Below are 22265 nucleotides of genomic sequence, written 5' to 3' on the forward strand. Positions count from 1 at the left end.
TCAAACATTTTGAGTTGTATGTTAAAGCCACATATAATTATTTCCTTTTTCAGTTCTTGACAGAGTGGACTACATAATAATTTTAGTTCATTTGAAGATCAGTTGTGATATTTGGAGCACTGATAGCCCTGACAGCTAAATCTGATAGGTTAGACTCTACCAGGGCCGGAATGAGGAGAATTTGGGGGTCTGGGCTAGAGTAAGTTTTGGTGCCTTTCCCATCCAAAAACAAAGAAAAAGCAAAACAAAACAAAAAAGACATATTGATTGTTAAATACATATCAACAGCCATTGTTTACTCAAAAACAGTTTTTATTCCCTGATACAATCTTTGTATTTCTCTTTTCTAGCAAGTTCCTTACAAACATGGCATCATTTCTAGAAATTACTTCACCTAAAAAGATATTACAAAATACAGTAGCTATGTCTTACCGGTTTGTTGTGGTGTGACAGTCACTGAAATATAATAGAAACTAAGAGAGAATTATAAGAATATATTTTAAGCTTGATCTTTTTTTGGCATGGAAATGTAATAAAAAAAGGGACCTGAGGTTACTGTAGGTACTAAACATAAAAAACACAAAATATCAGATAGAGGATGATAAAATAACAAAAATAACTTACATGATGCAGATGGGGTTCTAGTTATGTTTTAACTAGAAATTAAATCACAACTAAATAACTAAACAAAACATAAATTAAAGATTTATTGAACATCTATTAATAAAACACAAACAAACAAACAAACAAAAACATTCTGCCCCTGTGAGCATTATTACACACTGTGAATGAATTAAAAATAGTAATGAATTTAAAATGAATATATTTACCATGTTAAGTATATGTCTTTGTTATTTGCACAATTTTCATTAATAAAAATAATTAATTATATTCATATAATCAGTGAATTATTTATTTTGATTGAACTGGTCCACTTTTGGAACTCCATATTTTATTTGATAACCATCACATCAATAAACATGCAATAGCCACACATTATTCTCAAAATAAAATACATGTTTTATTATAAAAAAATGTACTGCATTATGTACTTTAATAAATTACCTACTTTGCTAAACAATTAATGGCATATTAGGGTAGTCATTGAATTGTTTATTTCTTTAAATTTTTGGTACTTTTGGATGTCTATATTGTTATTGTCCAGTTTCTTCTGGATTTTAATCACATACCAATTATAGTGTCATAAGGAGAAAATCTTTTCTTACAGTGTAAACAAAGATGGATCCACAACTTTCATATCAGGTTTTATGTACAACTATAAACATTTACACGTAGATCTTGGCAGGTCGAACTAAAATAAAAATAAAAATCTCTTGAATTGTTACCCTAAACCCAACAGGAAGTCATCCATTTGTGATCAGAGCAACAAATTAAAAAATGTTTTGCTCATTTCAACAAACTCTTCCTGTGAATCCTGTGTAGCTTCTTTCATAACATTCCTTCAAAGTCATTAACAGCTTTGAAGGGTTTACTGTTGTTGCTTTAGGTCCTGGGGAGGGAAGGTCCCTCATGGCATACCGCCCTGCGTGGAGAGCCATCTTCAAAAACTGACACTTCAGGAATAATTTTTTCATTTATTCTTTCTCTTTACATAAATATGGCACTTTTGGAACTCCATATAGGTAGCTTCTTTTCATTGCTTCCTTTTTTCGCGCAGAGAGACCGCCCATACGTGCGTTTAATCCACATTTGCAAGCAACTCCTATATCTCCCTGCTATTTTACCATCACTGTCCTTACTCCCAAACTGGCATTTTCACTCCTCACACGCTTTTTCGCTGCAGCCGGCTTCCTCCAACCAGCTCTTCCTCTCTCTCTCTCTCTCTCTCCCTCCTTTTTTTCCTCCTATTTATGAAAACGTCACTTCAAGTCCCTCCCTGTTTGAATCTCATTAGTTTCTTGTGTGTTTCTCCCTGTCAATAATCCCGAATCCAGACTCTCTCTATTTCCATCCCTCTCTATCTGTCAATCAGCGCCGCCTTTGAACTGAAAACCACTCCGACCAACTTCAACTCACTCAATCCGAGCGGCTCGGCTCCTTCTCCGGCTTCCCCATTTTTCTGCCAACAATTTTTCCCCCTTCTTTTTCCCCCCCTTGTGTTTTTGAGTTTTTATATAGCAGAGCTTTTGGGAAACGCCGACACGAAGAACCCTCTCTTTTTAAAAAAAGAACCCCCCCCTCCCCAAAAAAAAAATATAACCAACAACTTTAAACTCTCGGACTTTCGAGCTCGCAGAGATCAAGGGTTTTGAAACTTTTCGGTGTTTGTTTTTTTTTTTTTTTCCGACCCGAGAACGATTCTTCTGCTCGGGGGAAAAATGCCGCAGCTCAACGGCGGTGGAGGGGACGATCTGGGCGCAAACGATGAGATGATTTCGTTCAAAGACGAAGGGGAGCAGGAGGAGAAAATCTCGGAGAACTCCTCGGCAGAAAGGGATTTAGCAGACGTCAAATCTTCGCTCGTAAACGAGTCGGAAACGAATCAGAACAGCTCTTCGGACTCGGAGGTAAGTTCGGATCGATCGGCTCCGTTGTAAGTTCGCGTTACACGTCTGAGGGGGTGGCCTACATTTCTTAGCACACTTTGACAAGAGTTCACCCTGTAACTTTAACGCAATCCTTGTGTTTCGTTGCATTTCAAGGCGGAAAGACGGCCTCCGCCTAGATCTGAAACTTTCAGAGACAAAACAAGGGAAAGTTTAGAAGAGGGTGAGTTTGTTTGCTTTAATCTCCTATCTGTGTTTTGCTTCTTGTTCCTCCACCGTGACATTTTGTGTTTTTGACAGAGGAAGGAGTCTCCTGCAGCCTTCTTCCTCAAATACAATTTCCAACGATTAAAAAACAAGACACACATTCCAAGGCCGGTTTATTAAAAGTTTTCCTCTTCTCCCCCCTCCTCACCCCCCGCCATGTTAGCTGCGAAAAGGCAAGATGGAGGGCTGTTCAAGAGCCCACCGTACCCGGGCTATCCGTTTATAATGATCCCCGATCTCACCAGCCCCTACCTCCCCAACGGATCACTTTCTCCAACAGCACGCACAGTAAGTTCACTTATTTTACCAGCTGGATATCTGCACACACACTCCTCACACACTGTCTCTCTCTCTCTCTCTTACACACACACACACACACACACACGAGGCTCCTAAGCAGTGTTGTCACCCAAAAAAAGCTGAAAAAAATGGGGGGGAAATTGTGGAAGCCAAGTTTTCCAACTCCTCCTGAAGTGTACATCACCGCGCTCCCGAACGTTGAAGCTAACATGCTAACTGTGCTAAAGAATTCAAAAAGATAAATCGAAATCTTAAGTTAGGGGAAATTGAGTGATTTTTTTTGTTTTGTTCACTTAAATATATTGTATTTTTCTGTTTATTTTTGATCACAATATTTGGTCGTGTTGTATTAAAATTAGGTTAAAAGTGTGTGATCCCCCTCACACCCCCTTCCTCCTAAATAATGCAACTGATTTGTGTTTGCATGGCCTCATCAAAAATGCCCTTTTTTTATTTCCCCACTAACACTACAGGGAGCTGCACTTTTACACCAGCTCTAACACACTGAACAGTTTTTAAAAAGCAACAAATATGCAAATAAGCTTTTGAAAGGGATTTGCATGGATATTTTTTTTTTAAGTTGCATGCTGGCCTTTTGCAAAAATAACCCCCCAAAAAACCCAAATAATTAAAAATCAACTTGTAATGTATTGGTAATGAATGCAAACTTAGTGTTTAGGTTGTGATTTATTTAACGCAAGTGATTGCTTCGTTTTGCATGCTACCGCTTTTGCTTCCCGAAAGGAATCTGCCGCCTTTTTTCTTTTCCTTTTTTTAATTTTTTTTAAACCCAGAATCATTTAAAGCTCTGTTACCAAACAAATTCATGTTATTTATTTTGACACTATCAGCCCTGTTGTAATTATGCTCCTTCACTCATTTAGCTGAGCTGGTCCCATGGGGCCAAAGACAAACCATGAGCAGCATAATTTGTTCATTTTTTTTAAGCATTGCTGTGCTTTAGGGACCTGTCATCTCTTTCGACAAGGTTAAGGCAAAGACCAGGCTTTAGGAAATTTGACCCACAAAAACTCAACTGATATTTGTTACCTCCATGATTTTGGTTTTTGTTATGCACGCCTTGAAAATTGAACTCGCACCTTGGCACATAATGCTTTCTTTTGTGCTTGACACAATTTCTGCCCGTGGTCTCACGTGAGGCTGCCCACCATGTCTTCATATCTCTTAATGTGATGGTGCGTGCACGCGCGTGTGTGTATGTGTGTGAGTCTTCGGCACAGGAGAGCACATTTTGTCAGCCTCGATAATGCTGCCGGCTGGTATGTGGAATTAGTCACTCGTTACTCTCATCATCAGGCTCTGACACAAACTCGCATTCACAGCGTCGAGGCTGATTTTTGAAGTGAAGGACTTCCTTGTTTCAATAGAGCAGCTTTTTCTATTCTTTATGAATATCACAGCAATGTGTCCTGCAGCCTGGCGAACGCTTGCTGCCATCATGCAACAGTTAGATAAAACAGTACATTTTATAATGCATCTAAAGAGATGCTCCTCTGAGACGCGATCCACCTTTGCTCTGCTCATCCAGCCCAAGAATCTCCCATTTTCACACCGAACTGACAAAAGGAAGGGTGTGTTTGTTTTTGTTTTAAATTGTGCGCTGTGATTTATTACCTATGTCATCATAGCAAAACTAAGTCGAGGAGGTGCTTATTTGCACGCAGCGACACGACATTAAAACCGATAATCACAACGAACGCACCTGAATAGGATTTTTTATTTTGTATTTTTTACTGTACCACCTCGCTTGGGCCCCCCCTCCGTCTGCGGCGCCCTGTGTGTCCGAGCTGCTGGAGCTTTTGAAGTCGGCGGTGGCTGTAATATAAATCTATTAAATTTAAAGCTGGGATAAATAATTCACCTGGACATTGATTAGCTGTCTTTCTCCCTAACATGTCACGTTAGGCTCCGAATATGACTGCTGCCGGTGTTATTAGAATGAGACTGTCTTGTCATAAGAAGCCTTTGATTCTCGGGTTTTTCCTCCATATCTGTTCCTTTTCGGTTTTCTCGGCGATGTGTGTTCGCTGAATATAATTGAAATGATTTAAACGGATGTTTAAATTGGCAATTGAAAATACTTCCTCTCCCACATCCACCAGATTGCATTTCTCCTAATCTGTTCAGACATCTTAAATTGTTTGTGTTATTTCTGTGTTTGCGTGACCCAAGAGGTGGGAAAAAAGAATTCCTGCATGAGGCCGCCTGACCTCTGGGAGCCATAACCGACGAGAATTTGTTTTTCCTACCACCTAAATCCGAGGAGGCTCACAATTTAGTATCATTTAAGCATATTGACATGAAGCTGTGCCCGGGCTTTAAAAGCTCTCCTCCTCTCGTCTCCTCCTCTCAGTGGTCTGCCCCCTCCTCCCTAAAACCCCCCACACAAAGGCCTGCTGAATCACTGGGTGCAGGTTGAATTGGGGAAGTGGCCTGCCAAGTTCAACCCCCGGTTTTCCGTCTCCTTTCAGTTCACCTTTTGTTTCCTGCCGTTGCTAGCGCAGGGGCTTGTAGGGGAGAACATTAAAAAAAAAAAAAGAGAAAGAAGAAGAAGCTGGCGGGTTAACTCCGGTGCTGTGGGCTAACATCACACCTCAACAGGTCTGGAGACGCTGAGGCCGAGGGAGGGAAGAATTGGGGGGAGAACTGGGCGGCCAGCTCTCCTGCTTCGAGCCGTAAATCCGCCCCGCTTTCTTTCTTTCTTTTTTTTTTTTTGTAAGTGCCTCTTGGACTTATGAATGTTAAGATATTTAACGCCACTCCTGGCCCTCCGTATTTCTCTGTGCCCGCTGAGACATTTGGCGGGGGTTTTGAGTTTCGACATGTAATTACGATTAGTTTATAAAAGAATGAGTAGAGGTTGGGCAGGCAGTGGGGGGATGAAAACGCTACCTGAATGAAAAAAAAAAGACTCTTGCTGAAGGTGGTAAAAAGGCTTCCTTTGCTTTGTTTTTTTTTTTCCTATCTTTTTTCTTTTCTTTTCTTTTTTTTTTTGGTAAATCCACTCCAACTCACCCTCACTAATTTTCATCCAATAGGAAATAACATAATTCTAAGTGAATGTAACGCCTTCTTTTGTGTCAAACTGTATTGGTGTGGCCTTATCTGTAATAAAGTGACAGCAGACCATATCTTTCCAACAACACGTGAGCAACATAAGCATAACAATGGCATATCATATGGATTATGTGTGTTTGGCTGGTGTGAATGGAATTTTTGGCTGCAACGAGGAGGAAAAGATGGGTTTTAATGCGGATTTGAGAGGATAGGGCCCACACCTTATCAAATTGGCTTTACATGTTAATCGGGCCTAATTGGTGTCCGCGGGGCTTTTTTTTTTATTTTTTTTTCTTATGGCACAACGTTGCTGCTGGGGTTTTTTTTTCCTCCCCTCCGAGCTGCAAAATTTACTCGGAAGGTTGCGCTCCTTTTGTCTTGCAAATCACTTTTGTTTACAAAGTATGGCGGAAGCGGCTCCCGCTCTCCGATTCACCCCCACCTCCTCTCCCTCCCTCTCTCCTCCTGTCTCTGTCTCTTTCTCTCTCCGTTCTGTGCGAGCGTAAGAGGAAGAAAAAAAAAAGGTCTTTATTTTTTATTTATTTTCTTCGACTTAATAAACACCCATAAAAAAGTACAATCTGCTTTGGATTTAAGGAGTTAAGTTGGAGAGCTGGAAGTGGAAGGGAGCCGGGAAGCAAAGTTTGGCACCATTAAACTGAAATTGGGGTCTGCTTGACATTAGCGGTGCGCAGAAACATTCTCGGAGCTTAATTAGTCCAAACTGTAATTGTTCATGGTCTGCCAATAGAAGTAAGGCTCTGGAATAATAAAAAAAAAAAAAAAGAAGAAGAAGTGGTGTTGCTCTAAATCAGCCAGGGTTTTTATTTATTTTTTTATTTTATTTTTTTTTTTTGAAAAACAATAAATCAGTCGCATATTTGCGCCGTGATTCAGTTCGAGGCTCGACCTCTCCCATCTCGACATGTGGTAAATTGTAAAGTCAATGAATCGCAGATGTAGGGACGGCGAGGAGGGGTGGAGCTGGGGGGGGGGTAAGTACAGTGAGGTTTTGTTAGCGACTGGTGAATGAATGGAAAAAAAAAATATTTATGCTGTAAATATTTGCAGAGGACGTGTGTGTGCATGTGTGAGTGGAAAATATAAAATATAAGTGGTGCTTTAATTGTTTAATGCCGATGATGTCAGCACGTCGCTGATCTGTCTCGCTGTTCAATCCAACACGGAGACAGAAAAAAAAACCTAGCGGGGTGTGTTTCTCATCAGATTTTGAACTGGTGCGAAGGGAGTAGTGGTTCCCTGGTGGCACTGCGAGCTGCGTTTGGGTGTAGCAGCTGCACTCAAGTCTGGATTGGACCTCCTGTTTTTTTTTGTTTTTTGTTTTTTTTGTCTTTCTTTTAAATTAAATCACTGACTTCAGGGTTTTTAATGCAATAGCTGCTAATCTGAGGCCTAATTTTGACTGGTGTGTGACAGATTACGCCTGATACTCATTAACATAGAGCGCAGGCCGGTCAAACGAATTATTCTTTAAATGAACAAATTCATTTTCACCTTTTTGTGTCTCTCCTTGTTTCTGTCAGTGAGCCTGCTCTGCTTTTCTGTATCTGAGTGAGGGAGGGGGAGAGTGGAAGGCATTAGTTAGTTAAGCAGCTGTGCATTGGGGTCTCTCTCCCTCTCTCCCCCCGTTAAGAGTGAGCGTAACCCTCTTCCTCTTCTGCTTTCTCCTTTGCCTCTTCGGTGAATTTCTATAGAGCGAAACACAAAGATAACACTGTACATCTGGAATGCAACTTGTGTCATCTGTTAAATATAGGGTAGCATTGCCGTGGCCCTCGGGGGTTGGGGTTGGAGGGGGGTGGGTGCTCCATCGAACATGGAAATGAAACGATTCTGTGTGCATACGTGAGCATGTAGCGACCAGCTAAATCTGTGTACAGGTGTTGTGTTTATTTACCGCTGATCGTTAGTCAGCAGTTCCAACTCACTTTATTTGTGTTACACCAAATTACAACAGATGTTGAATCAAATTATTTCACATTATGTCCAATTTATATCCAGCTGTATAGGGTCTAAAACAATCCCGACATTTTCACATCCAAGAGCAGAAGCATTGAAGCCATTTATGTTTAATTTTATTTTTGCCTGAAGAAAATGTGTGTTTTGAATAAATGGTGAACGTGGTCTTTGAAAATCATACATACTTGGAGGACTGTGGGTTGTTATTAGGAGGCCCTGATACCTATGCAGGTGTTGCCAGTCCTTTCAAACTGTCTTCTTAAGCAATGCCTTAAAAAATACAAACTAAACATGTTCGCTTTACCTCATTCAGAGTAGGTCATCTTATGTCTTTTCATAGATTACTACTGAATGAAAAATAACCAAAAACTGGTGCCATATATGGCAATAGAGTGAAGAGAATTTAGAAACGCTTAGTATCAAAGAGCAGAGACAGCCAAGCGTTTTATCCCCTACTCCAACATCTCAATGATCGGCTTTCTAACCAAACGGCCAGACAGAGATTGAAAGAGGAGTGGCAAAAGCAGATGAGGTGGAATAGCAGAGCCAGCCAACAACTGATGGTTTCATCCAGGACATGTTACTGTGGAATATGAACTTTGCTGCCCAGGTTTTGAGCTGATAGCAAGTCAGGACAGTCCTGGGACTGTCATATAGCGGCTGTCTTCAATCAGAAGCCTCTTTAAGTTTGTTGTAAGTCTGACTGCTACATTTAATAAGACATTACTGAACCGAACTGAATCAAGAGTAAGTTTTCACTGGATCAAGATTGTTCCCTAATGGTTGCCAATGTCATTTAGGTTGAAAGGTGAATTAAACGGTTTCATAACCTGTTTTTACTAGAGTAACATGTAAAAATTACCAATATTCTTCAAATGTTGTGTCAGCTAAATTTGTTTTGAAGATTTCTTAAGAAATTCAGCTAAAACAATAATGCCAATGCTGCTGTTGATCCCAGTCGTTCTGAGAATTTACACATTAAGCTCACGTCACTTCCGACAAAAACCTTTCCAGTGGCTCGTCCCACCTCAAGATTCAGAGAAAATGTAGGTCATTTTAAATTTTAGTTACAGAAAGGAATTATGAATTTCCAATATTTTAGAAAAAAATGTTGTACCAAAACTATCACCCCTATATCCTTCAGATTTTATTTTTCAGCATCAAGATTTTACAAATTTTATTGGTGCAAGAGATTATGTTTTTCAGCTTTGTTTTCATTACTCCCTGAGCGCTGTAGCACCTACAACCTGATATCCACCCTCATGTCTCTTCTTATCTTTTCATGTCTCTCTCCCCTCATCAAACATAGCGCCACATGGAGTCGTTCATACGTCTTTATTACTCAGACAAGTCCTGCTCCTTCTCCTGTCAGAAAACAACAGTTTTTAAACGCTAATATTTAATTCCACAGCACTTTCATGTCATTCTTTTGGAACTTTGGCACCTGTGTAACGAGATTTTTCGCTGACTTGTCAGAATAACTGTCGATGGCCGATATAAAATTTTAAACATATTTGGCTTTAGTAGGCACCAATCAGCCTAACCTTTTGCAAAGTTGCAGAAAACGGCGATAAGATGAACTGAAGTGATTGTTGAAGATTTTCTATTTTTTATTGGCGCTGCAGCAGCACTACATCTACAGAAAAGATAAAGGTAATGACTATTGATTTGCTTCTTTTAGATAGAAAGGTTAAGGGTGGGGTTTTGATTAGACGTGGTTTTGGGAGATTATCACCCTGACTTTTCTCTGTGCTTTTTCTTTTTCCTTGCAGAAAACAAAAATGTTGTTTTTCAGAAAGCATGCATCTGACTTTGTGTTTAGAGCTTTCAAGAGAAGCATTCTTTCAGCCCACACACAAGTCCAGAAATACTTTCGCTATGTGCGTTCTTTTGCCTGCCTGAATGGTTCTGTAAGTTCATTCATAATGGGTCCAGTAGCTAAATGAGTTCACCAGCAGAGGAGTGGGAGGGAGCGGAGAAAAGCGGGAAATGTGTGTTAGGCCTCTGCGTGTGTGAGTGAAGGGCCCACGATTGGAGATGGGGGGGCGGGTTCGGGGGTCGGACACACAAAAGCCGTCTGAATAGACCGCATAATTGCTGTTAATGCCAGGGCAATGAGAGCAGCGACAGTTCCTGGTTAGATGTCCAAACAATAGTGCCCCTGGGCTTCACATTTATCTTCCTGTGTGCGAAGGAGAAGAAAACGGGGAAGAGGAGGGATTGGAACAGGAGAGTTCAGTTTTCAATCATCGCTTGACGACCGAGCATGTGTTCATGTGTGTGGCTTCTGCCTTTGAATGCGCCCCCACCCTCCTCACTGGCCCTCCTTCACTTCCCGCTTTGCTTCCTTCCACGATTCTGTTTCCCATCGGCATCATCGTCAGAATGAACGCTGCCCTAAAAGCTCCGGGTGCAGGGGGCCGCCGTGATGCTGGAGGAATTCCGGTAGCGTAGGCCTTCTGTTTGGACTGCAGCGTGTGTTTGGAAGGGGTCAAAGAGCACCAGCACTGACATGAATTTCACTGAGAAAGGAAGCCCCCCCACCGTCTCGCTGCCTCCTCCTCGTAACTATTTTTATTACAACAACTGATAAAGAATCCTCGAGTCTCCTTTGGAGATTTCTTTTTTTCCCCCAGATTATGCATGTGTCTGCACACACGGGGAGGAGGTGCCACGCTGCCATCTCAGCTCTTAATGATCACATTGGGCCAGATAATGACTAGCTGTGCCAGTGTGCAGGGAACACCTGTGGTACACCAGCCTGTTACGGATGCACTAAAAATGCCCTGGAACATAATATCGAGGAGGAAGAATCTCATTCATGCTTATTTCATCTTTTAATACCCTTTCCACTTGTTTTTATCTGCAGTTTTTTTTGCTCTGTGAAGCATAATTACCCTCTTATCTTACAAACTAATTAGAATTTGTACCTAAAATTGGAGGCATTTTTAACTAATAGCTTTGGAATTGTTACAAACAAAATCTTACATTAATTGAATGCGGTGAACTGACACAAAGCAGTAAATAAAAGATAGAAAATTGTTCAAAATCTGAAAAGTGTGGCATGTATTTATGTTCATTCTCCCTTCATTGTTGCTACCGATAAAGGTGCAACACCTTTTCTTCAGATGTTACCTTGCAGCTTCCCAAAAGCTATGTAGAGGACATAAAAAAAAAAAGATCAAGTCAAATTGGACAAAATATATATATATTTTGTCATTCAGTGAAAGATACTGCAAGAAAACTCATTAGGAAACAAAATATTGAAAACAACTATTATACAATTATAATGTTACGGCTTAAAAGGTGTAGCCCCAAAATGTGAGATCCCACTAAGTAGTCGGACTGAGCAGCACTGACCTACAGTGACTGAATGCAAATTATGTCACATTTTTCAGATTTGTATGGTAAAAACGTGAAAGACGTTTTCTTTTTTTCTTTTTTTTCACAATTGTGCACCACATTGTGCAGATCCATCACATAAATCCTAGTAAAATGCCTGGAGGTTTGTGGTTGTAACATGACAAATTTGAAAAAAATTCAAGGGCTGTGAATAGTTTAGCAATCCATTGTGTTTATTCACCGTCTCTTCGGCCGCACAGGGTCTGCAACATATTATGAAAACTGTTTTCTTTTGTATCCAGTTTATATCTCCGCTCTTAAAGCAGCCAGGGGATTTTCAGCATGCAGATAATCTGCTCACAAATGGCTCAGATGGGGAAAGAGGCAAAAGCGTGTGCTAAAGACATAATGGCCAGAGTTTAAGGTGATAAAATTCCAGTCGATGTATTTTTAATCTCACTAATTAAACTTTTAATTGTGGCCAGATAAGCTCCGAGGAGCGAGAGCGCGGTTGCATATGTGGGGTTTTTGGAAGGAATAGGGGAGTCTGCTAATGAGGTGAGCGTCCGCTTGTTTAGCTGTGGCATTATTTTTATTTAAAAAAAGAAAGAAAAAAAAAGTTGTGGATCTGGTGCTGGCTGCAAAAGGTGAGGGTAAAGCTTTAAGGGTGCAAGCAGAAATAATTTCATCTACTAATCTGAGGATTATGTCAGGATTTGGAACAGAAAAAATGTTGGCAAGATTACTTGAAATTGCACAAGGCTAATAAAATGAGCCCCCCTTTACCCTTGCAATGTGGAACTGCGCTGGATTTTTCTTCTCACCCCCCCTCTGGTTGATGAACCAATTCCAATGGAAAACAGATTAAGAGTAAATTCCCATGTGAGCTCTTTAACCAGCTGTTAGAAACCTATTTGCACACAATAATAAAGCGCCTCTTATAAAGAGACAGCTGTCAACTTGTGTACAGCACTAAATAACATGTCACGTGAAGAGGCTGTCATGTCCACACATGCTGAGTTTGGTTTGTTGGGTTTTAGAACACAGCATTAAGCAAGACGACTGCAAATAAAAATTTTAAACGATTTCATTCAATTTATTTCCTCTCCTTTCATGCCACTTTTGAAGTCTTACTTTGGAATATAATTACATGATTTAGATTTTACCATGGCTGTTGTCACCCGTACCCACTCATTGTGTATTCAGTCCTCCGCGGTTAGAGGCCAGCCTGACAGCAGCGCTCAGGGTCAACACCGAAAGTGAACAAATTGACTCGTGGAAGTGAATTGTCAATTGTCATTCTCCCCCGAGGGGTCAGGAGTGAAAGGAGGATCTTGTTTGGACAACTGTCCCGAGGTGAGATGAGTGGCCCTCGCCGTCCGGTCTGAAGGGATTCACAGAGATGGACTTGCAGGTGGAAAACCAAGCAAGTGGACTGGCAGACAAACACATAGGCAACAGGAAATGTGGCACTGCTGAGGCGGAAAACAATGGAATCTGGCCACCCTGAAATTGCTGTTTGATTGGAATAATGACCTGCAGTTGGCGGCTCAGACTGTGTCCAGAATGAGGAAAACTGTGATTGGAGCCATCGCATAATAAAAACCAAGCCTGAATGAATGACAGCTTATTCACTAGATCTCTGTGTTAAACATTAAACACAGATCGGTGCAGCACATGTTTCCAGAACTTTAAATTTACATGCTTTGGCTCAGGCGAACATCAGAGTGAATATTTTACATTCTGGTTTCTGAAAGATGAGTGCTGAGCCTGAGTGGAATGAAAGTCTTACTCCAGCAGGTTCCACACTAACTGTCCCTTTATCAAAACCTCTGATTTGGCATGAAAAACACCAAAGTAACTAATGGGCATCTGTGAATATTGGGATCTACAAGAAATCTGACACCCTCCAGAGCTTTTAGAGTCCCTGACGATAATGTTTTTGTAAATTTTAAAACACATTTTAACAGTGGTGGTTTTTTTGTTCAAGCGCTTTACCATTTTTGCTAACTTTAAAACTGAGTTTTGGTGTAATGCTTCAGCATTATCGGAACTGATAGTTGTGCTTAGTGCTTTTGGGAACGCACTTTTCATATATTATTTATTTATATGTTTGTTTGTTTATCAAGTTGTCCGGCCTTGTTTATCATCACAGTTCTGGTTGTTATAAGCTTTTGCTGCAGATATAGGCATATCTAAGCTCAACACCTTCCTGATTTACTTGAATAACTCGTTCTGTCATCTTTCACATTTTAAAGAATGGCTAAGCAAAACTTGCCTCTGGCTTCAAATATACAGTCCAGTAAAACTGAGATCCATATATCACTTATTAAAGTCAAGACTTTAGTATAAAATTACAAAGTCATGTTTATTTAATTGGAAATGTTATGGGAGCAAGTAATTGTTGGACCTTTGATTTATTGAAAGAATATCCTTAATTATTTTTTATGGGTTGAGGTGAAATTTTCATTGAAACTATCCTAATGCAGTTTTTACACATTTTTGTTTGGGCTGCCAAGAAGTGTGCAGATGGTGTAAATGAGAAACAAAAATAAAACATATTGATTGCTTCATCAGTTTAGATTTTCAGATGTTTTTAAATTGTTTTTCAGCTTGGTTAAAAATTCTAAAGTAGTCTGTTGTATTGTTTTTGTTTTAGGCCCTTTGTGAATCCGCTTTCTCACAAAAAGGTGTTTACTGTCCCTTGGTAAGTCAGCCAAAGGTCAAGTTCCGTGCAGCAGTTATAATGAAAGTTAAGGGTGGAGACTAGCATCGCTAAACAGACATGGCCTTTGTGTCATGTAATGCACGTCACCATGCACTTTAGAACCAAGAGGCTTTTTTATCGGCTCTTTACGGCTTCCTTTATCTTTATTGTCTGCCTTACTTTGCATATTTCAAATAACAATAAAGATAAATTTCCAGCTTTGTCATTATACATGGAATCAGGCAGTCTTAGGAAAGATCCTTCAGGGTTGGGATGATTTTCACTAATCTCTCTTCCTTGGGAGGTCCACCGGACCGTATCGGTCAGCAATTACCAGCAGTTAGCATCCCAGGCCCGCGGGAGCATTTTCCAGGAGATGAATCTAGGCTTGGACGTGTATAAAAGCTCTTTGTTTGTTGTGGATGACCCTTGCCGGTGTAAGGCCTGTGTCTGTCTCTGCTCAGGCGGGCGGGCCAGCCTGCAGTTAGGATGCAGCAGCTGGCCGGGGCCCAGGCACAGGAATGCTGTGTGTGCTATTTGAACAGTGACTTGTCTCAGTGCAAGGCCTCAAGGACTGGAGAGAAGGAAGTTGCTGCATGTTTACATAGCTGAATTGTCCATTGGCTCCTTACCCCCTCTTCCAGTGTCTCATGCACTTCTGTTCAAACACTCACAAGTGTGGAGATGATCCCCACTGATGCTCACAGCTCTGCTTCTTCTGGTCTGAATCAGTCTGTGAATAACTGGACCTTGTAGCTGCTACTTTCTTCCCCGCTGTGGGTGTTTGCTGTTTTAATCTGTAGGCTTGAATAGCAGATAAAAGAAGTATTACAGGGCTGTGTTCGTCACTCCGAGACAAATGAGGAAGGCGACACATAGACAGATGAAGAGGTGGAAAGCATCTTATTGCTCTTAGCGAGGGCCTGTCCAGCAAGGGTCCAGACATTGATGTACGGTGGCAGTGTCAGACTAATTGTTGTTTGAATTACCTGTTATGATCCAATGACAAATCTCTCACACTCTTGCCACCAGAGCGGAAAATGTATCCGGGGGATTGGCATGATCTTTGTGCGGGTGTGTAAACCTGGCTTCAACAAGATGGATAAATGCAATTATTGGACAGACCTGGAAAGGAGAAAATCAATTTAAAGCCCGTAAAGCTAAGCAGGGGCCGTGGTTAATTCATTTGGCCAATTTACGGGTGATGTACGAGTGTCAGGGCACATTAGTCAGGCAGGGGAATGGATGAGTGTGTGTTGGACCAGTAAGATGGAGGGGAAAAGGGGGCTTCAAGTGAAGATGCTCTCAGGATGTGGCACAGTCTCCTTGAGACCCGGTTGCACTCTCTTCCCAACTCCATGATGCTTGGCGTCTCAGCGGACAAGGCCAATGGAGCCTGCTTGTAGAAATGACAAAAAGATTCACTGAGCGCACCGAGTGGGAGGGAAGCGGAATTGCTTTGCAAATGAGGTGCGGAAACGTGGCTGTGGTCTGCTGGGCAGCAGAGTGAGTGCCAGAGTGTTTTGCCATACCAAGAGCTCAATCAGGTCCTGTCAGCAACCTCCCAGCTCACTACCATCACCACCACCCCAAGTTAAATGACAGCTTTTTTCTATGCAGCAGGTGTACCCATGCTAGACCCAAGCAATTTCAGCTTCCAGCTTTGATTCACTAAGTAGTAAATAACACTGAGATGGAATGCCCTAAATTTGATCCTTAATGCTTTGAGTGGTTTTTACTAGGGTTCCTTGCATCTGTTAAAGATCGCGACACACTGACATTAGATCACTTTAGCCTGCCTGGTCTGTTAAACAGCCATTGTTTTGGTGGTTCAAAACCCACTGAATGGTTACACAAGCTGAGTGGTATGCAAAACAGTGGTTAGAGTGTAGCCGGGCGGGTGCGAGGCGTTGAGGGAAGCTTTGGTTTACAGCTTCAAGCCGCAGCCTGAATCGTGGGCAGGGTTTCTCTATCAGACAGAAAGTAGGAGAGAGAGAGAGAAGTGAGAGAATATGACCTCCCTCGCTGCAAAGCCAAAGCTGTTTAAGTGTCTGCCATCGTGCTCGAGTGCTTCCCTGTTTAGTTGGTCGGATTGTGGTCCGTGTCAGGGAAAGTGCACGTTAGCATGTGTCACCTGACTGCGAGGCAGTCGTCCTCAAGAAACCGGAGTCGGAGTGAATGCCAAGGCTTTTTAAAGACAGGTGCCACCCATGCCTGCCACACAGCAGCTGGGGGAGAAGACTGCACGGTCTACGGTTATGTGTGGGCCACTGGCAAATGGCATCGACAAGAATCCTTGGGCAGAAGGAATTCAATAAAACACATTCAGTCATTCATCTGTCTCTGCAACGACAAACTACAGTAGTTATTGCAGTGATAAAAATCTCTCAGTATTTTTGTGTAAACATCTAAAATCTGTATTGTATTAGATTGTTTTTTTTTTCCACACTGATCAAAAGCACAACTGATCATTGAATCAGAAAACCAGTGTCCTTCTCTATGTTTAAACGTTATACAGTTCAGAAGTTCTTCTCATACAAGATTCACGACTTTTCCCATCACCTTTTAAGATAAACATTAATTCTTCAATATCCAATATCTTGAGCTTCAAATTTGTAGATCTTGGCATCGTATTCTCCAGATTTGCCTAGGAGTTTCTTCCCAAGTGCTTACTGCCGCCCCTCTCCCACCCCATGGGAGAACAACTGCTGTCTACCATCTATTAGCCCGTGGAATTCCTCACCCTGACTCAGACAGGGAAAAGAATCTTGGAAGTGCTCTCAGTGATCCTGGATATCATTTTACAATTGGGAAAACGGGCCTCTAAACTGTTCCCAGTCAGAAGAGAACTTTCAGATTTGTGATAATCAGCAGTTGTACAACATAAATGCAACAAGTTTTTATACTTTTGCTTTAGTGAGTTTTGAAAAATTTCCCACCTGTACATAAGTAGCAGGGATATTGTGATACAATTTCAGGTATTAAGTAGGGACTTTCCGATTGGGATCAAGGCATATACATGATCTGGACCTGTGTTCCTGATAGGAATGAACTCCCAACCCTTTGCTTCCATGCAACAGAAATTTTCAAAGCTAATTTTAAGCGACCATGAACTATTTTTATATATGCGTCTTTGAAAACTGTTTTGCAACATTCATTTGTTGATCTAGTATTTCTCTGACAATTGACGATTGGCAGAGAAATACTAGCTAGTCCTCCCCCATTCAGAGATCTTTCACATTTGACATTCACAAGTCGAGTCAGCACACTCATTTTGCTGTCATTTGGGTCTGTGGCTGTGGTAAATCATAAACAGGCCGGCAGACGCCCCGCTGAACGTCAGACCTGAACTTGAGGGGGAATCTTGTCTCTCGCTGTGAGCCAGCTGAGCTTCCTGGCCAGAGATAGCGATGCTGCGGTCATAAACGCTGGGAAACTCAACCTCTAATTGTTCACAGAAGCCGTTGGCAGGATGAGCGAAGAAACGATGAGCGAAGAGGAAGGCATCTACAGGGAACTGGGGTGAATGTAGAGATGAGACTGCTCACACTTGCCGTTCATGGCTTTTCAGGAAAAGAGGCGAGCCTGCAGGGTTTCTTTCCCAATGTTGAACCAGTTGCCCTTAAGAGGAAAAGAAAACTCTGGAAAACCAGAGCCCTGCCTTTTTGTCTCTTTCTCTCCCCTCTCTTCTTTTCCTGACCCTCTTTTAAGAAACAGACACTTTCCTAACATTTTAAATTGCCCTTGTCATGCGGTTTCCTCAGCGGAGCTGCCGGGAGCCGTCTGTTTCCACATGGGCCGATATTCTGTACCAGTTCTGGTTTTCAGAAAAGAAAAGATCTGTTTTTTCTGGCGCTCAGCACCGCTGCATTAAACTTCCAATTTTTCCCAAAAGCTAACAGAGTCATGCTTGTAGTCTTCACGCTTTTTGATTCGAGTCACAGTTGCTTGGGAAGTACATCTGCCTCTCTGTCCCAACCCTCCCACCCCCTGCCCAAATCCCAAATCCCGTTTTTGCAGTGTTTTTCCACTGTGCCACATTTTGGTAAATAATGTAAGTAATGATTCAATTGGGCATAAAGTAATTGAGCTGTGGCCTGCTTGCCATCTGTCTGGTGAGATTACCACTTTCTGTGTAATTAATCGTGTGACCTTGTGGCCAGTGGGCAGCCGCTGCCAAAGAGCCAGGCTGTCTTGCTTGAAGTGAGGGGAACTCTGGCTCGGTGGGAGGTGGGGTGAGAGTTGTTGTGCCGTTTTAAAAGTTTAACCCAGCTGCTAAAGATAGCACAGGCTGATGTGAACTGAGCTTAAGTGGCAGCATGGTTGTCTCCTGCATGCATACACACACCAACGAACCCACGTCAAAGCCCAAGTCGCCAAGCCTCGCTCAATTTGGTAACTCCAGAGTCTCCCTGCTTAGGTCGGCATGATCCCTGTGTGCAGGCGCTGTAACCGGGAGAGTATAGACTTGGGTCAAAGAGTGTGTGTTTGTGTGTTTCTGTGTGTGCTGCTGGGGTCATGGTAGGCTGGATAGAGACTGCTGATTTTATGTGTGGTTTGCTGAGCTCCTGAGGTTTGGTTTCCCTTGGACAGAGTCCAGAGACTCCAGGGCCTGTTTCTCCTCAGCTCTCACGTGAGCCTGACATGATTGGATTTCGGTACCGATCTGGTTGTTTTGCGCTGTGCACAGGACATTAAAGACTAGGGGAAGATAGGGGAGCTAATGAGTCTTTGAGTCAGCATGTGTTGAACTCGGTGGATGTTGATGTGTGGTTTTTATGCTTATCCTCTACACAACCTAATGCGGTTTCACACACACCATGCCGAGAAGAGGAAGTAAAACCTCTGTAGTACCGCGATGACACACACACACACACACGCATGCACACACACGCACACAGACTATGCAACTGAATTGTAGTGATTCTTGCATGAATGGCGCTCTCAGTGAGCCCTTTAAATGCCCTTTTAATCTTTTCCTAACATAAATCTGTTAATGATCCAGTGGAGTTGTGGTTCCAGTGGAGTTGTGGTTGTTTTTTGTCCTATAGAACATAAACTATTTCAACACTTGAAATATGACTTCAATTGATGGATTTACTCCCTCTTTTCAGATATTAGTGATTTATTCTGTATTAAAGCTAAAAGTAACAGAAAAATGTAACCAGTTCATATTAGTTATGACTTTCCTTTCATACAACTTCATTCAAAAGTTCCTGATACATGCTGCCTTCCTTACACTGTATTTATTGGAGAATACATTAGCTTGGCAATTTATTTTCATTCCTATAACTGCAGTAGAAATAAGTAACAGATTCAGGTTCCTGGAAATGGTCCTTGTTGCTCAAACATAGAGTCTGTAATCAATAATTTGGCTCAGGTTTGACCACTCTGTATAGTGCAGTTACCATAAGCTAAGTCTAATTCAAAATGCCTTTTCTTTTCTTTTTTTCTTTTTATTTTTTAGATATTTTATCAAATAAAAACAGTTTTAAGCAATCTCTGTTCTTTGTATTTTAGAGTTTTTCTGGTTGTCCAAATTTCTTAAAGAAATTGAAATAGTGGTTTAATTCAGAGATGACTTTAACATTGTGAATTAGATGCCACCATAGTGTCATTGGCCACCAACAGTGTTCAGCTACTGACACTCATTCTTCCCTGAACATGTGAAGAGCAATAGAAAATTTGTTTGATGGCAATTGACAGACATTTGTTTTTTGTTTTGCTTTCTTTGGGTCAACTGCCCCTAAGCTGTGCCGCCCTGGGCAATGAGCCGTATCGACCTTCCAAAAAAATCCCAATGCACCTGAAAGAGAGACATCAACATTATTTACTCTGTGAAGTCTGAATGTTTTTTTTTTTTTTTTGCAATACTCTACCTCAGAAGGGGGGAAAAATCCTCCTTTTTTTCTTTCCCCCACCAGACAAAAATAAGCAATTTAATTACTATGGTTTACATTGGTGCCGCCACAGTACGACTGGTAGGACCCAGCTAGGGTAGCACTAGCCGCTGGGGATGGGGACGAGGTCTGGGCTGGCCTCCAGGGAAATTATAGGGTGACGTTGAGGGCGGGATGGGGGACTGAATCCGTCTTCCACTCCCAGCGAGTACAGCTTCTGTTAGCTAGTTTCTGTTTCACTTTCAGAGCAGATCGATGAACCGAGTTCAACTGGGTAAACACTGCAGTTATCCAAAGCTCTGCTTATCTGCTCATTATCCAGAAAAATAGATCATTTTCTGCCATATATATCAATGCGCATCTGTTTTTAGCCTCTTCAGCCAGCTCTTGTCTTCCTTTCTTTTTCCACTTCCCTCTGGCCAGCCTTCCCTCCCCTCTCTCTTCCTCTCCCTCTCAGTATGTGCTCTGATTACCTCTCCAAACTGGCAATAAGTTGATTGCTTTACAGAGATGATGTAAGCCTCTGCCCTAGGGTACATCAGGTTGGATTTCTCTCGCTTTATCTTGTAAAGCCTAAATTAACAGCTGGTTTGGTTGGAGTTCTCCTGGATCTGACTAAAGGATTAGGCTTGGTTCTCATGCGAGTCAATCTGGTTTGATTTATTGCGGGTCTATCAAAAAAGATCAATGGGAGTCCTTTTGAAAGTAAATCCTTAATCGCTCTTTGCACTTACGTGTCATCATTGTGAATTTTCTTCCCCCCGTCTTCTGTCTCTTGCGCTCTGCTTTCTACATTTCTCACTCCCTAATTCTTATTCTGTCCTTATGCTGCTGCCCTGTCTGTTTTTATTTCTTTTTCTTACCTCCTATACCATTCCTAACCCTTTCTGTGGTTGCAATACGCCCTTGTCAGTGGTATTTCTTGCGGTTTTTCTATACTTACTAGCCAAAGATCCAATTTCTGGATCTTCTGGGTGTAATCAGTCTAAGTACAATCCTGCTGGTTCCCAACTTACCTTTCATTTTAAGCGAATAAAGCCTACCGTTTACTCTGGCTCTTAAAGTGTTATGGAAGGTGAGGAGTTTTTCATTTGTAAATCTATTAATCTTGGATTTCCCTGTCAGTATAAGTGGACACAACCGTTGGGGTTGAGATGCCTCGACTGGTGAGAGTGAATATGAGATGTTCTGATATTTTTAGTTTGGAAATTCTACACACTAAATATGAGGGTCCCTATGAGTCACTAAATCAACTGAGCAGCTTTGGCTTTCACCTGCCAGCAGCATTTGGTTTTCCAGATTTTCAGTCTCCCACCTCCCACTGCAAATGTTAGTTTATAAAGCGAGTTTATGAAAATAAGTCACTCGTGTAATAAAGTTGTTTGGTGTTCACTTCCCTATTGGTCTTCTGTTTGCACCCTCTGTTAACTGATGCAAACACTGGTTTTGTCTTGCAAAAGTATACATATGCCTGGAGCTTTTATGCTATAACCTGAAACTTGAATGTTTTTTATGATAGTTATATGTGATTGTGATGGATCAAGATGATGCAGGACATAATTGTAAAGTTGCAGTAAAATAATGTACAGTGAATCTGCCTATTACTGATTCAGCATTTGCAAATTTTTCTGTGAAACCTTTCTCCAGGTATTTCACAGATTTTGTATCTAAGTTATTTGACAGAAACAGCAACTTCGATAACTGAAGTAACTTGCGTACTTGATAATCTTTGTGTATTAGGTAGCCATTCAATTTCCTTGGTGATTGGATGTCCCCCCAAAAGCAGAAATAAGGAAGACTGTGGATGTTAGTCTCTGTGATAGTGTTAAGACAGTTCTCGATGTGCGTAATAATGCATAATAAGACATATTTGGTGTTTAAACTATTAAAATAGGCAGTTATAAATGCTTCTAAACGGAGTAAAGTATTTGGGGATTTAGCTATTTGCGGCAGCTGTGGTTCCAAACCCCTGCAAATTCTGGATGTCCTTCATACTGCTTTTAATTATTCTCTTCTATATAAACATCTGAAGCACAATTGTATCCAGCCCCCTTTATCCTTTATTGAATTTAAGGGCAACCAATACCTTAGTAAATCCTTAGTATTCTGTGTAAGCTAAGCTCAATGCAAGTGTGTGAAGAGCTCAGGGATTCATTAGAGAATCATGAAGACAAAGGGTTAAAG

At 41.5% G+C, this 22265-nt stretch overlaps 1 protein-coding gene across 29 annotated transcripts in view; it reads left to right on the top strand.

Moving 5' to 3' along the window:
- The first annotated feature begins 1863 nt into the window (after nt 1-1863).
- tcf7l2 (transcription factor 7 like 2) overlaps nt 1864-22265 on the top strand; it is a 102871-nt gene continuing 82469 nt past the window's right edge. For 5 of the 29 annotated variants that reach the window (XM_055042431.1, XM_055042425.1, XM_055042437.1 and 2 more), the window contains exons 1-3: nt 1873-2528; nt 2664-2730; nt 2938-3062. In XM_055042431.1, the coding sequence (XP_054898406.1) occupies nt 2340-2528; nt 2664-2730; nt 2938-3062 (381 nt within the window). In that variant the 5' untranslated portion in view covers nt 1873-2339. Of the gene's footprint in view, nt 2529-2663; nt 2731-2937; nt 3063-22265 lie in introns of all 29 variants that reach the window. The other 24 variants (XM_055042447.1, XM_055042444.1, XM_055042443.1 and 21 more) reach the window with 12 other exon arrangements.

This window comes from Poeciliopsis prolifica, unplaced genomic scaffold (genome assembly GCF_027474105.1).
Source record: "Poeciliopsis prolifica strain line A6 unplaced genomic scaffold, Auburn_PproV2 SCAFFOLD018, whole genome shotgun sequence".
Classification (NCBI taxonomy): Eukaryota; Metazoa; Chordata; class Actinopteri; order Cyprinodontiformes; family Poeciliidae; genus Poeciliopsis; species Poeciliopsis prolifica.